At 41.6% G+C, this 14,450-nt stretch overlaps 1 protein-coding gene across 1 annotated transcript in view; it reads right to left on the bottom strand.

Moving 5' to 3' along the window:
* CSMD2 (CUB and Sushi multiple domains 2) overlaps nt 1–14,450 on the bottom strand; it is a 638,485-nt gene that overhangs the window by 190,523 nt on the left and 433,512 nt on the right. Inside the window, exons 24-25 of the mRNA XM_049775147.1 lie at nt 12,810–13,001; nt 8,926–9,052 (exon numbers count right to left, since the gene is read on the bottom strand). Coding sequence (XP_049631104.1) covers nt 8,926–9,052; nt 12,810–13,001 — 319 coding nt within the window. The remainder of the gene's footprint in view (nt 1–8,925; nt 9,053–12,809; nt 13,002–14,450) is intronic.

Genomic DNA, 14,450 nt, shown 5'->3' with positions numbered 1-14,450 from the left:
TATACCCTCAGTGCTTGGCAGAATGCCTGGCACTGAGTAAATGCTCTAAGTTTTTGCACTGAGCTGAATGTCATTACTGTCTTTAAAATATTCTGTTTCCTCATCTCAGCCTTCAGGGACCTGCAAAGAACCCCTCCTACCCCCAACATGTCACAAGCTCCAGCTATATCCAGCAAACATCGTCTCTTGGAGAGACCCTACAGTCTCATGGCATTCATGCTGGTACTCTTCTTACCCACTGTTGGAATGTTGGCTCCATACCTCTAGATGGAACACCTTCCTCTATTACTGAAGGCAGCCTGTACATGCTTGCAACATCTGCTTTACCTGGCAGGCATTTGTTTGCTTGACTGTAAATCTCCATTGAAATTTGATTCTCTGAAAGATAAGGCTCACCCCAGCACTGATCTGTGTGTAGTCCACTGCACAGAGACACAGTTTCTGCTACTAAAAAGTTGTTCAGCACAGGTTGTAGTAAATGAAATGAAAGTGGGTCAGAATGGCAGAGCACGATGAGGGAAGCCTGGCACTGTGAACAGTAGTACGAAAATCTACATCACTGGGTCACTACAGAGTGAGACGAGTCACTTCCCTGGAGCTTGTCTATAAAAAGAATCCAATACTGGGCCAGAAAAATAGCACAATGGGCCAGAGAAATAGCACAATGGGTGGGGCTCTTGCTGCCTGCTGGTACACAGTAGTTCTGCAGTCCTCAGTAGGATCTCTTTCTCTTTTCCTGTTGAAACATCCAGGTATGAGCCTTACTCTGACCCTTACATCACCCATGGTCTCTCCTGAGCACTCCTCAAAGTGCCAATGCTTACTGCCTCCTTGACTTCTTGTCATGGGAGTTGCATGCCAACCACAGTTTTAAGTTAAGGGATGCCACTTAGCTATCCATGTTGCCTAGGTGGCAGGGACTTTTGGTAATTCTTGTTTCACAGATAAGTGAACTGAAGCACAGAGAAATTTCTGAGCTGCACAGAGTGAGTGTGCATGTGTGTGTATGTTTGCATGTGTGTATATGTACACGGAGTGTGGGGGTGGTGGTCTGGTGCTAGGGTCAAGGTTTCAGCTACACCTTAATACTGAATTAGCAAAAATAACTCTTGAGATGTTAGGAGAATTAGGTCTTCAAAGGCATCCAATTAAACAATCAGACCAACTGGCCCAACTGCAAACTAAAATTGTTGCAGGGAAAAGCAGGAGACATTGCAAGATAAAAATAAAAACAGCATCCTCAGGGAGATGCACAATGATAATACATTGATAAAAACAAAAGCAGGCTGCTAAGAGTAATTGGAAAACAAAAATGCAGTTTACTTGAAATAAAAACAAAAACAATATTTTCAAAAGAAAGTGAAAGAAATAACAGGATAAGTACTGTTGGAAACAGAATTAATAAAAACAAGAATTCCCTGAGCAAATAAAAATAGGATCAAGAGTTTTTCAATCATCAAAATAAAAAGAAAGCTAATTAAATAAATCAGCAAACAGTATAAAGTTAAAAACAAAAAATAAAAAATGCAATAAAGAAGCTGAATATGCTTTGTTTAAAGGAACATGTAATACATTTGGTATAAAAACATAGACAAAACCCCCTACTTTCTTTACTATCTATGAGTACATATAGCACATAAATAAGACAAAACCCCAAGAAGTTAGAAGGGCACAAAACATCAAAAATAAAAAGAAGATAATACAAAACATAAAACTGTTTAGCAATGTTTTAAAATCCTTTAATGCTTTTAGGTGGAAAAGAAGAACTGAAATCACAGACTTTAGAAATAAATATACCATATGAAAAACATAAACTTCCCCAAAGAAACTAAGAGAATCTGAAGCAGCCAAGACAGTGAAATACTACTTTTTTCTGAGACTAGAAAATGCCAAGACTAACAACACTGGAGATTGTTGCATAGGGATGCCAGCTTTGAGTAGATGTGTAAATCGCTGTGGCTTCTAGAAGGAAATTTGAGAGCATGTCTTAAAATTTGCTTTTGAAGAATATATCTTAAGAAAATCATTGGACACCTATTTGAAGATTCATGTACCAGAGTGTTTACCGGAGTGAAAAACGAAAAGTATTCCCTTTATCAAAAAGGGAGCAGTTAAGTAAGTTATGATTGTGTCCATGAAGAACTCCCTGAAGCCATCACACAGGATAAGGCAGATAGATAGATGTTGACATAATAAGATGATGATTCATGATAAAACAGAAAAAGCAGGTTACTGAGGCATGCATGGAGATAATCTTGTTTCAGAAGCAGTGTTTATTATGTTCATTTTGGGTATATAGTGGGTCTCAATCACCTAAGAAACTAAAGTGGAACAAAGGGACAGTCACCATGGCGTCTATGTGGAACCAAAACTCATGGGGAAGTGGAAGGAAACTAGGCCTTCTAAGTCTCCACATTTCTTTCTTGTTGGTATCCTGAATTTTTAAAAATGTGTATCAAAATTTTATAAAGCACACTATATAAGGCATTTCAATTAAAAACATACTAAGTAGACCTCTTATTGAATAAGAATTGAAACTCAAAATGGGGCTTTTGCACATTTTGTCTTAGTTGACATCTTCTTAGTTTTGCTATTGGTTATTTACACAAGAATGTGAGCAGATTGAGTGCGGGGTGGGGGGCAAAGGATTATAGATGGTGATAAGGAGAAAGAGAGGAGGAGAATGGAGGAAATGGAGAAAAGGGTAGAAACACAGAGGAGGAAAGTAGGAGGGAGGAAGAGAGGACATAGAATAGGTGCCTGTGTGGATGCAAAGGCAAGCTGGGCATGAGGAAGGATGGGGTTACTGCAACCTGGGGTTCTTTTTCAGCAGTAGACAAGACAACTGCTCTCTTGAAGCTCTAAGATGCTGAGGCTCTAGAAAACCTTCAAGGGTAGGACTGACACTATTATCACCTTTACCTTGCAAAGGTCACCTCGGGGTCCACACACATGTATGCACACATGAATGAGTTATGGTGCTCAGAAAGTTCCTTGGAGAGCCTGGAACCTCCCTTTTTGAGGGTCAGAAAGGGAACCCTCAGCAACTCTACAGCCCTGACCTGAAGTTTCTATAGGGGATAATGTTCTCATTCCTGTCAGAAATCCTGCCATTGATTTTCTGTGCTTTCACAGACAGCTGCTCCAATCTGCTCTGTTTTCCTCCACCCTTATCCTCTACCTTAATTCCTGGGATTAATGCTGTGTGTCTCTGGCATGCTAATGTGCTGAGCCAGGAGGGAGCTAGGAATCTTTCAGAAGAGGCAGGGCAAAAGCACTTAGGAAGGAGCAACAGAAAGTCTATGATTACTTTCTAGTGATTAAGCAAAACAAACAGATAGACCAGCAGACAAAGCAAAACAACAACCAAAACAAACAAACAAACAACAACAAAAAAAAAACGAACACAGAAAAGGATGAAAGAACAGAAAAAACAGGAGAAAGCAAATATGACATAACATTCACAGCTGTTGAGTCCACATTGTTGGTACAGTTCTATCAATTTTTCTGTATGTTTTACATCTTGCATGTTACACAACAAAATGGAGAAGCAAAAAGTCCCCAACTCCATGTTTTTGGAGGAGGGTCCAGTTGGTAAGCCTGCTTACATGCCTAGAGTATTGTTCCTTCTTCATTTGCACTGCTCTTCTTATACTTATTCTTTTTTCTTCTCCCAGAATTCCCAGACGCATATTCCCATCTTTCAAGATTGCCAACTAGCATATCTCAGCCTCTTGCTTTTGCTCTGGCTGCTCTACAAGCTTGACCTCCCATTGCTGCCCTCACCCACTCAATTAGAGTTGATCCTCTTATCCCAGGGGTTCAATTCCTACTCCTTAAGCTTGATTATACTTCCCTAGCTGTCAGCCTTCCTTCTGAGGTATCTCCTCTTCTTTGTCCTTCTGGACTAATCGCAAGTTTCCAAGACAGCTTCTTGGACTGTGCTACCATTCATCCTTCTTCCTCCTTCCCTCACCATCTCCATCTGTACATACTCAAATGTTTCCTTTTTGCCAGCAAGAAAAGGGTCTCATTCATCTCGGTGGGGCCAGGACCACTGCCAGTCACAGACAACAGAATGTCTTAAGTAGTTGTTATAGGTGGGAATGAATGTGTGAATGAGTGATGCTTCCAGGTAGGAAAACCTCTAGATTTGCAGTTATACACAAAGTAAAGAGAGTTCTTAAACTCTTCATTCATTGTCCAATTAATTCTGAGGAATTATCAGAGTTCTACTAGTCATAAGTGGTCTAGTCCTGTTCTATTTATTAATTCACTCATTTGTCCTCATACTTAGTAGCTGCTCAATCTCTTCCAGGTACTGGGACATAGAGTTGAGAGCTAGAAAACTTACAAAAAAGAATCAGAAAAAGACCACAGATCTAGTAGGGAAGGTCAATAAGTGGGTAGTTTAAGGGAGAAATAGTGTCAGATGAAGAGCACTGGTGCTTCAGAACAGGAGAAACTGCTCCTTGTATGTCCTGAAGAGTCTTGGGGAAGACGTCCTAGGTGAGCTGAGACATGCCCAAAGGATGGAGAGTTTAGACAAAAGTCTTTGGAGATAAAAACAAAGATACAGAGGGGACTTGAGAATATGTCCTGAAGCCACCATTGGTCTGCAGTGGCCATAAAAGAGAGTGAAAATAAGATTGAAAGTAAGATTGGAGAATAGGAGTAGTTTGAGGTCTTGATGACCATAAAATGAGTACAAGATATGAGCTTCTAGGACTGGGATGCTAAAAATAATTTTCAATCAGAGGTGAGTTGAGCAGGTGAGTGTCCAGAAACTAGTTCCATTTACAGTTTACAGGTTGAATCTATATTTAACTTGTCCTTCCAGTGAAAAGATCACAAGAGCCCTACTGAGCTCATTTATCCAGGACTTTGTTTAAAACCTGTAGGTGGCATGTACATAATTAAAAAAAAAGAAGAGATTTGTGGGATTAAAAATAAACATAGTAAAGGAATAACAGTCAAAGTCATTGGATCTAAAGGTTTTGTCTAGAGAATTGATCTTGAATGGGGAGCAGGGGGAATTGGGAAGGGTTCATGGGACACTGGTGAAGAAAAGTGGGCTTTCTGTTGATGGGTCTAGTGTTGAAATGACTATTATGAAAATTTAGGCTAAGTATCTGTAGTTTTGAGTTTATATTGATTTTTAGTAAGTTAAGAGATGGTTATGCGGGCCCGGAGAGATAGCACAGTGGTGTTTGCCTTGCAAGCAGCCGATCCAGGACCAAAGGTGGTTGGTTCGAATCCCAGTGTCCCATATGGTCCCCCGTGCCTGCCAGGAGCTATTTCTGAGCAGACAGCCAGGAGTAACCCCTGAGCACCGCCGGGTATGGTCCAAAAACCAAAAAAAAAAAAAAAAAAAAAAAAAAGAGATGGTTATGCTTGTGGGTGGAAAGTTTTAAAGATGTTTACCCTGTCTGCACTTGGAATGAATTTCCTATTTCAAGCTAAGAAAATGCTGAGACACTATGATGGAAGCCTGCCCCAGCTTCACTATGATATCTATGATCATGATGTACTTACACTCCCACCCTAGAAAACAATCCTTGAGATCCCTGAGCTTTGTCTAAGATATCAGATATTTGCCTAGCCTGGATCCGCTGATCAGATGAACTGTGTAAATAAAGGCCTCCTTGCTCTCCTGCCATGACTTTGTATTGGTGTGCTTGATTGAGCAAACTCCCATTTCAACAATGTAAACGTGAAAACTATGATTAATGGTATTATAAATTGTGGCACCTCAATAAAAATGGTTAAAAACTATCTCGCACACATAAAACACTTTTGACATTTCTTTCATTTTCTTTGCACCAAATTTAAGGGCATGTGTGTTTATACTGAGTAAGCAGACACTCATCTCTCTGGTTGCAGTACATCATCCCTCTTAATTGATTGCTCTCCCAGGCAGCAAGTTTCTCCTAGAGACCCTCTCTTTGTTTCACTCTACACTTTAGGGATATATAACCAAGCTGCACTGATTGCAGGACAGAAAGCTTATCACACACATTTCAGGCTGATAGAAAAATCTAATGACAAAAGAAATGTGACAACTAAAGGAGTTAACTGGGTTGTTTCATTGGTGTTATTCAGTGACTGTACAAGCTGTGTTTTCAAAATGATACACTTTGCCATTGATAAAAAGAAAATTGAAGAAGAGAAACCTGGAATGTATAAATAACCAGGGGCTCTTAATGATTCAGATCTGTTGCAGAAATTTTAATCTGTCAAAGTAGAACTATAACCTTTCAAATTCTGACTAACCACATCTAGGTCAGAAGCTTTTCCTCTCCATATTCTCAGTCCTGTGATGAATTCTACTCAACATTCTTACAGCCAAATGTTGTAAGATGGCTATCTGTTCCAAAAAGAGAATGGAATGTGACATGGAAATGCAAAGTGATATTCCAAATTTTGGATCGAGGCATAGTGTGTGTGCTGTTTCTTCTAGGAGCTCTTTGCATTGCTGTAATCTCAGTAGGCTGACCATACTGAAAAGCTGCCATGACAGCCTCCTTTGTATAGCATTTAACTCCTCAGAAGCTAGGACTCATGCTAAACCACTCTAGAACCCAGGCTTGTTCTCAAGCATCCCCACTACAGGCAGACTTTATCTCTTCTAATTCTCTTGTTCTCCCTTCCTTCCTTCCTTGCAACTCCCTCTGCCATCTTGCCACCCACTCTACTTTTCTTCTTGTAGCTTATTTGAGTCATAGCTCAAGGTCCAGCTTTGCCCAGCAATGTGGTCAACTGTGATGAGTCTGAAAGATTCACATCCTAACTCTTATTTACTGTGCCAACGTAGACACGCTAGGCATACTCTTGAGACTTTGATTTTCTCATCTGTGAAGTGGAAGTGATAATAATGGCTCTTTTTTCTTAGGGCTTACTACTATTACTAATGGGGCTGCTGAGAGAGTGAAAAAGACAACCTACATGACAGGCCTGTACTTGAGAGAGCGAGAGAGGGAAGATGATACTCCTTTCTTTTCTCACTCCTGGAAACTTCAACAGGCAAATTCTATTAACCAGGCAGTAATATGGGAAGATTACACTTTGAGGATGGAAGTACACAAGAGCAGACACTGGACTGAGCTTTTTAAACTATTTCTTCTGTAATTCTAAACTATAAGTATGCTTTTTCCTCATTAAAAATGTTTTCTAAATTTACTAGTACAGCACTGTTTAAGTTACATGTTTATAATTGTGCTCACATATATATGGTTTTTTTTTTTTTTTTTTTGGTTTTTGGGCCACACCCGTTTGATGCTCAGGGGTTATTCCTGGCTATGTGCTCAGAAATCGCCCCTGGCTTGGGGGGACCATATGGGACGCCGGGGGATCGAACCGCGGTCCATTCCTTGGCTAGCGCTTGTAAGGCAGACACCTTACCTCTAGTGCCACCTTCCCGGCCCCCTATATGGTTTTAATATTCACAGTTACTACACTTCACCACCACCAAAATGTCTGACTCGCTACACATTTTCAAGTGTTACCTCCAGTTCACCTTTTGTCCCTTGCCACACCCCCTTGTTTAGCATTGTCAGTTCTGTAATCCAGGTCCCAAGATTTGCCATCATTTGACACCTTCACTCCCTTATTTCTCCATATACCACAGATGAGTGAGATTATCTAGTAATTCTCCTCCTTCTAACTTATTTTTTTTGGGGGGAGGCCACACCCAGTGATGCTCAGGGGTTACTCCTGGCTATGTACTCAGAAATTACTCCTGATTTGAGGGACCAAATGGGATGCCAAAAATTGAACTGAGGTCTATCCTGGGTCAGCATCGTGCAAGGCATATGCCCTACTGCTGCGCTACTGCTCCGGTCCCTCCTTCTAACTTATTTTGCTTAACATTATGGCCTACACCTCCATCCAAGTTGTAAACTGAAAGCTTTTCTTATAGCCTTATAGTATTGCATTTTGTGTGTGTATTTATGTATATATATATATATATATATATATATATATATATATATATATATATATATAAAACAAGACATCTGACCATCCACCTGCTATTAGGTTTTTCCTCATTTTGTGGCTGAGGAAACAGAGAGAGAAGAAATTTTGAGTGTGTCCACCTCTAAGCTGACCCTAACCCACTGGGGAGAAGCCATCACAGAACCGTGTGCTCATGAGTCATTCAGTTCCTATACTCTGATAAGCACAGAGCAGTGAGGTCTCCTCTTAGTGCTTTATGAGAAATGAATTCAGATGTCCCATGAACTGTGTGGGAGTTGAGGTAGACACAGACATTCAAAACTCTGCCTGAAATTTCTGAATGCACAAAATAGTTTACTAGTACTAGCTTGTTGACAGTGATCCTTACCAAAACATAGTCAATGAGTTCATATTTTATGTTATAGGTGTTAGATGCAGTTATGTTTAAAGTAGATAGAAGAAAAATGTTATTAAGGAAAACATATAGGAGGTAATTACATTTACAAGACTAAACTGTAGTTACTGAAAAATAATCCACATGTAAATTTACCATTCTACTCACAACCATGTTATTCAAGTCAACTATAATAAAGCCCAGTCTGCAAGAGAGAGGAGGAGGAGACTGAGCCAGGATAAGAAATACTCCAGGTCCTACAGGACTCCCATTTGAATGAGATCCATAAGACTTCAAGGCTACACCCTTAACTTATCTGATAGAACTTTGCTTATGGGGTTGAGAATTATTTGAGTGGAGACAACAATAGCCATTGTGGCTGATAATGCCCTTTCCACTTCCAAGGCTTTCTGTACATTCAGTCCAAACTCAGAGTCTCTGCAAATAATGCTTATCACCAGGCCTCTTGGAAGCATGGACATGACAGGGCCAACCTCTAACAGTGGCCTGGTTATACTGCTGCTGAAAATCCCAGAAACAACAGCCATAGTCACTTTTCTGGACTGGGAACTTACCCAATGGTGCAACCTGCATCAGCCTCGATGATCCAGATGCAGTTGAGGTTGTGTTCGTAGGGAGCTGGATATCCAGGGGATAGCACCTGCCCTGATGCCTCTCCTTTCACTGTCCCTCCACACTCAGCTGCAAGAAACCCCAGAAAAATGAGTTTCATGAGGTGATTTGCACTGCTAACATCAATGAGCTAACTCTTTAAATTCATTCCAGTGGACTAGGCACAGCAAATACAATTAAAATCTCTGAATCTAACACAAACAAATAACAAGCAAACAATCCAAACTCCCACAACTCAGTAACAGAAGACAGACTGCCCAACTGATATATAGGCCAAGTGTTTGAAGAGACCTTTCTCCAAGGACCTTTCTTGGAGATACAGTTGGCCAGTAAACACTTAAAATATATTTCTTATAATTTGCAATAAGGTAAATGCAAATTAAAAGCCTAAGTTGTTACTATCTCACTCTCACTAGAGTAGCTATTATCAAAGAAGAGACATCAACTAATTAAAGATAATGAACTAAAGAAAGGCTATATATAATACCTCTATACAAAACACATACATTGCTGATGACAGTTTCAGAGTCTCTTTGATGCTAAACTGTTACTATACCACACCAGCAATTCTGCTCTTGAGCATATGACCAACAGAAATGAGGACATGATTTTACATGAAAAGTCACCAAAGAAGTTTATAGGTACTTTTTGACTGATGAATCTCCCTCTATTGGACACAACCTAAATAAATTTCATCATCTGAGGAGTAGACAATCTAATATGGAATATCCACGTAACAAAATATTATTTTACATAAGTAGCATGCCAGCATAATCTACAATATGAACTAACTTTGAAGACAATATGCTAAGTTCAAAAGCAATATGCCAGGTTTAAACGAGCCAAATATAAAAGATTGCATAATTCTATTTATATAAAATATCTAGAATCTACAAATACATGAAACAGAAATTACATTATAGAAGGCCACATTTTGAGGGAGAGGGAGCAGTTAGGAATGGTTATAATGGGCATAAAAAGAATTGCCTCATATACTTTGTTTTCTGGGTCACTTTCTGTGATGCTCAAGGGCTACCCTTGGCTCAGTATTCAAGTTTTGCTCTTAGGGTGCTCAGGCGATCATTAAACAAACTTCCTGTACACAATACATGTATGCAATCTATTTAGCTATTTTTGGCCCCGACTGTACACTTTAAATGGGTGAATTGTATGATATGTAAAATTTTGGGGGGAAATAGTGGTGCTCAGGGGTAGTAATACAGGAGATAGGGACTGTATGAGGTGCTGGAGATTGAACTTGCCTACTCTACTGTGCCTACTCTGGCACCTAACTGGATTTTATCTCAATAAATTTCTAAAACAAGGCCCTGACCTACTCAATGCTCAAAATTGTTGAAGCATTTGAGTATGTGAAGAGACACTTAAACCTGCTTAATGAAAGTAAATGGGCTTGATGCTGAGAATATAGAACATAGGACACTGCACCCATTCTCTGAGTGAGTCTAGAGAAGGAGTGACCTTTTTGTTCTCCCAGAGTAGAGCCTGCAGGGCAACTGGAAGCACAGAGGAGCATGTTACCTTACACACTGGTGGAACGAGGGATGCTAGGATGCCAGGATATTCATCTTCCCAGCACCTTGCAGGATGGGTAAAATGGACCTGATCATGAACAGCAGGAATGAGATGGAAACATAATAGGAGGGGTCACTGCTGATAGAGTGTGTGTTTGTGGGGGCATTCTTTCTAGAGGCCAGACTCAGGCCCCTACTGGTTCTAGAGTGACATAACTGCCAACCCTCAGCAGTGCCATGGGAAGGATATTTCTGAAACTGGCTGGAGCATCCTTTAATACTAAGCACTCCTTCCTAAAAAGAGGCCCAGAAACTCAGGAGACCCCATAAGCTCCCTGTTGCCCATCAGATCTCTCTTTGACCTCTTGCTGTCCCTCCAACATCTTTTGGCCCAGTCAAAGCTAATTAACTTTAAAAGTCCAGGCACACCAGGCCTGGACCAACAGCCTCATAAACATGTTGGTAAGACAGTCCTCCTGGGCAGTGCTGACACTGCTCTCCTTTGAATCTCCACCACCCATGGATAGAACTTATCATAACACACCTTCTACATAATTAACATGTTTCTCTCTTTCACAAGACTATAAAATCTGAGGCAACAGGGACTTTATCTTACTAATATGTGTGAATCAAGTGCCTAGGCTAGTTTTTGACACATTGCAGATGAGTTTATACTTGTTTATAAAAAGAATGATTAATGGGAAGAAGATTATTGCTTCTCGAGCAAATCAATATCAGGGTCTGCATCAGGGAAGCATGAGCTAGAATGAAGAGGAGATTCATGGCAGAGAGTTTTAGGAAACTGATTCAGATGATCTAGAAGAAATAGAAGATTGGGGTCAAGGTCTCAAATAGGCAACTGACCTTGGACTCTTTCTATAAGTGACAATGAAGAGTCTCATGGGGCACAGAACCATCTATGGGTCTCCTCAGGTTGCTTCCATACTGGTTGGCTGAGTCATCACATAGTAAGTAGCTTTAGGCTTGATCTCCCTGCTGGATTGTGCTTATCCTTTTCCTCACTCCTAATGCATAGTATGGGTCTAGTATGGGCATGAAAATGAGGAGACGAGACCAGGCATTTCTATGAACTGGCCATCCTCAGCACCATGGATGAGGATGTCTCTTGGTCCCTTAAGGCACACAGACTTGGGCTGTCCACTGTCTGGCTTAAGTTCTTACCTTTTAGATACCATGCTAGACACTTAAGCAGAGCCTGTTAAAATGGAGCTGACAGGGGGTGGGATGGGCTGTGGGTGGGAAGGAACATAGGCTTGAGCACTTTCACAGGCTGCTTCTGGTCTCAGCCCTCATACAATCTGGCTAGAAACTCAACTCTAATCCCACAGTTGCTGGAACTCTACTTCCTCCTGAGTCTCCACCGAAACCTCACCTCCCTCTTTCCTCTTGACCCTTTGCATATAGTTCTCACAGTGCTCACCAATCATCAGCATGATCTACATGTCTATTACATTGCCTCTGGACTCTCCACAGGCTTCTGCACAAAGACAAGCACACATCTGTACCAGTGCCATGTGACACTTGATAGGCATTTAAATGCTTTCTGGTGGCTGTTAAAGTAGCCAGAGTTGCCCAAACATTCTGAGGGTGGGGGACAGAGGGTGGAGAGTAGGGTTAGGAGTCAAAAATCAGGGTGCAAGAAGTCTTGGTAGAGGACATCCCATGCAGGGCTAGAGGAGGAGGAGGGAGGACAAGGCCTGGCACATGAAACAATAAGCTGGGCCTCGTTCCCACTTTTGCTCTCGGTCAGTCTTTGCAGTCCTGTGAGATGGTACTAAAGCTTCTGGGCTCCTCCACTGATCTCAGCAAGCACCTCCCCTTCAGAGGAGAGTATCTTCCCTTTCTCAAGATGCTAGTGCCTAAGTTTTCTATAGCACTTTCCCCAGAGAAAGCATTACTTCCACTTTTCTCCCAGAAACTGGGATCTAGTCAATCAGTCCTGGTGCTACCAGATGAGAAGTTCAGCCTTTCATTCTCACTGATCTTTGCACTCCCACCCAACCTAATAACCACACAGAGGGAATGATTTAGTTCATGTTCCACTTTCCAAATGTGTGACAAAACTGGGCCACCTGCCTACCTGTGATGCCCCCTAGGGGGAGGTATGGCTGAGGAGATGAGGCAAGGTGGGGTTGTCCAAGAACCCTAGAATCAGTCCAGTGAGCTGGCTCAAGGTCTGAGGCCTGTGTACCACGAGATTTGAGAATCTCAGGAGAGCAGAGATTGAACTGGGGTAATCAGGGGATCCCTAGGGAACAAAAAGAGGCTCCTACCGACACAAGTGGGGAGAGGCCGGTCCCAGGTCCTGCGCTCGCCACTCAGACACTGCAGCTCCTCGCTCCCCCGCAGTGTGTAGCCAGGATCACAGCCAAAAGACACAGAGCTCCCAGCAAAGTGACCTCCATCTTGAGCCTTGTAGCCATATAGAGGCGTTCCCGGGTCCTCACATTTGATGAGCTCAAAGCCTGGTGAAGAAAGGAGAGAGTGAGCAAGAACAGGTTGTGGAGGAAGCCACACTACCTCACTGCCTTGCTGTGACATGTGTGTTTTCAAGAAAGTGCTCTAGCATGTGCCTTTGTTTATATAGGGAATGGGAGGACTCTCCTCTGGGGAAGATGTAAGAGGCTAGGAGGAGTGTGTAACAGTTGTTACCTCCTCTGAGGCTGCATGTCAGCAACTTCAGTTATTTCTCCCAGGACAATGCTTCGTAGTTTCAGGTAAACCTGAAAACCTGAAAATCAGTTAGATTTTCTTTCTATGGTTTGGCCTGGTTTTGCTGATGAAAACTTAGTTGCTCTCGAAGACATTCTGATAGGAATGTGTTATATGGAAGAAAATTTTAAAAATGGGGGGAGGGCACAGCTGGGGTACTTAAGGCTTACTCCTACTTCTGTACCCAGGGATCACTTCTGGCAGGGCTCAGGGTGCCAGAGATGGAAACCAGGTCTGTTATGTACTACGCAAGTGCCTCAACCCCTGGACCATCTCTCTGGACCAAGAAAGAGATTCTTTAAATGTATTTCTGATCCCCTTGGGATCCTGCAGAAATGAAATCCCTGTAAAGGCTATGATAAAACTGTGTGCAGAGCCTGCACAGAGCCTGTTTGGAGGCCCCATCGTATAGTTTCTCTTGGTCATTCACTGAAATCTTGTTGGGGAGATGTGATCATCTGCATTTTACAACTAAGCACATTGACTTGGAAGGTTCAATAACTTGCTCCAAAGTCACACAATCTCAAATCATAGAAGGGAATTGGAATTTGACTCTGTTAATCCTCTTCCACTGATCCGCCCACTGGCATAGGCACAGGACCCCTATGCCAAGCAGCAGAGCCCAGGCCAGGGAAGCTGCAGCAGGCTTGCTGTTCTAGCTCACTCTAGCAGACTCATTGAGTGTGAATTCCCACATTATACATTCACCCACATAAAGTGCACAATTGAGTGTCGTTTCCTATATTCACAGAATTATCTAACATCACAATGGAATCAAGGACGTTTTAGATCATCTCAAAAAGAAACTCTGAACCCATTTCCCTCACTTGACAATGACTGATTTTTATCATCTGTCTCAGTGGATTGGTTAATTCTGGACATCTCATGTAAATGGATCATATAATGTAAGGCCTAGTGGGACTGAGTGGTCACTGAGCAGACTTTCCAAGGTTTCTCCACACTCTGTGGCATGAGGCAGTATATTATTTCTTCCTGTGATCAAATAATGTTCCATTTTATGGACAAATAGATCATATTTTGTTTTCTTTACAAGTTGTTTAGAAAATAAATCATTGGATTTTTAAAATAGGTGCCAGAGAGATAGTACACTGGGTAGGGTGTTGGTCTTGGCTGCAACTGACTCAGGTTTGATCTTTGGTACCACATATGGTTCCTGGAGTATCTCCAGGAATGATGACTGA

The sequence above is a fragment of the Suncus etruscus genome, chromosome 6 (genome assembly GCF_024139225.1).
Source record: "Suncus etruscus isolate mSunEtr1 chromosome 6, mSunEtr1.pri.cur, whole genome shotgun sequence".
NCBI lineage: Eukaryota > Metazoa > Chordata > Mammalia > Eulipotyphla > Soricidae > Suncus > Suncus etruscus.
Note: the sequence above shows the minus strand (reverse complement) of the source record. Positions and strands in the feature narration are given on the sequence as shown.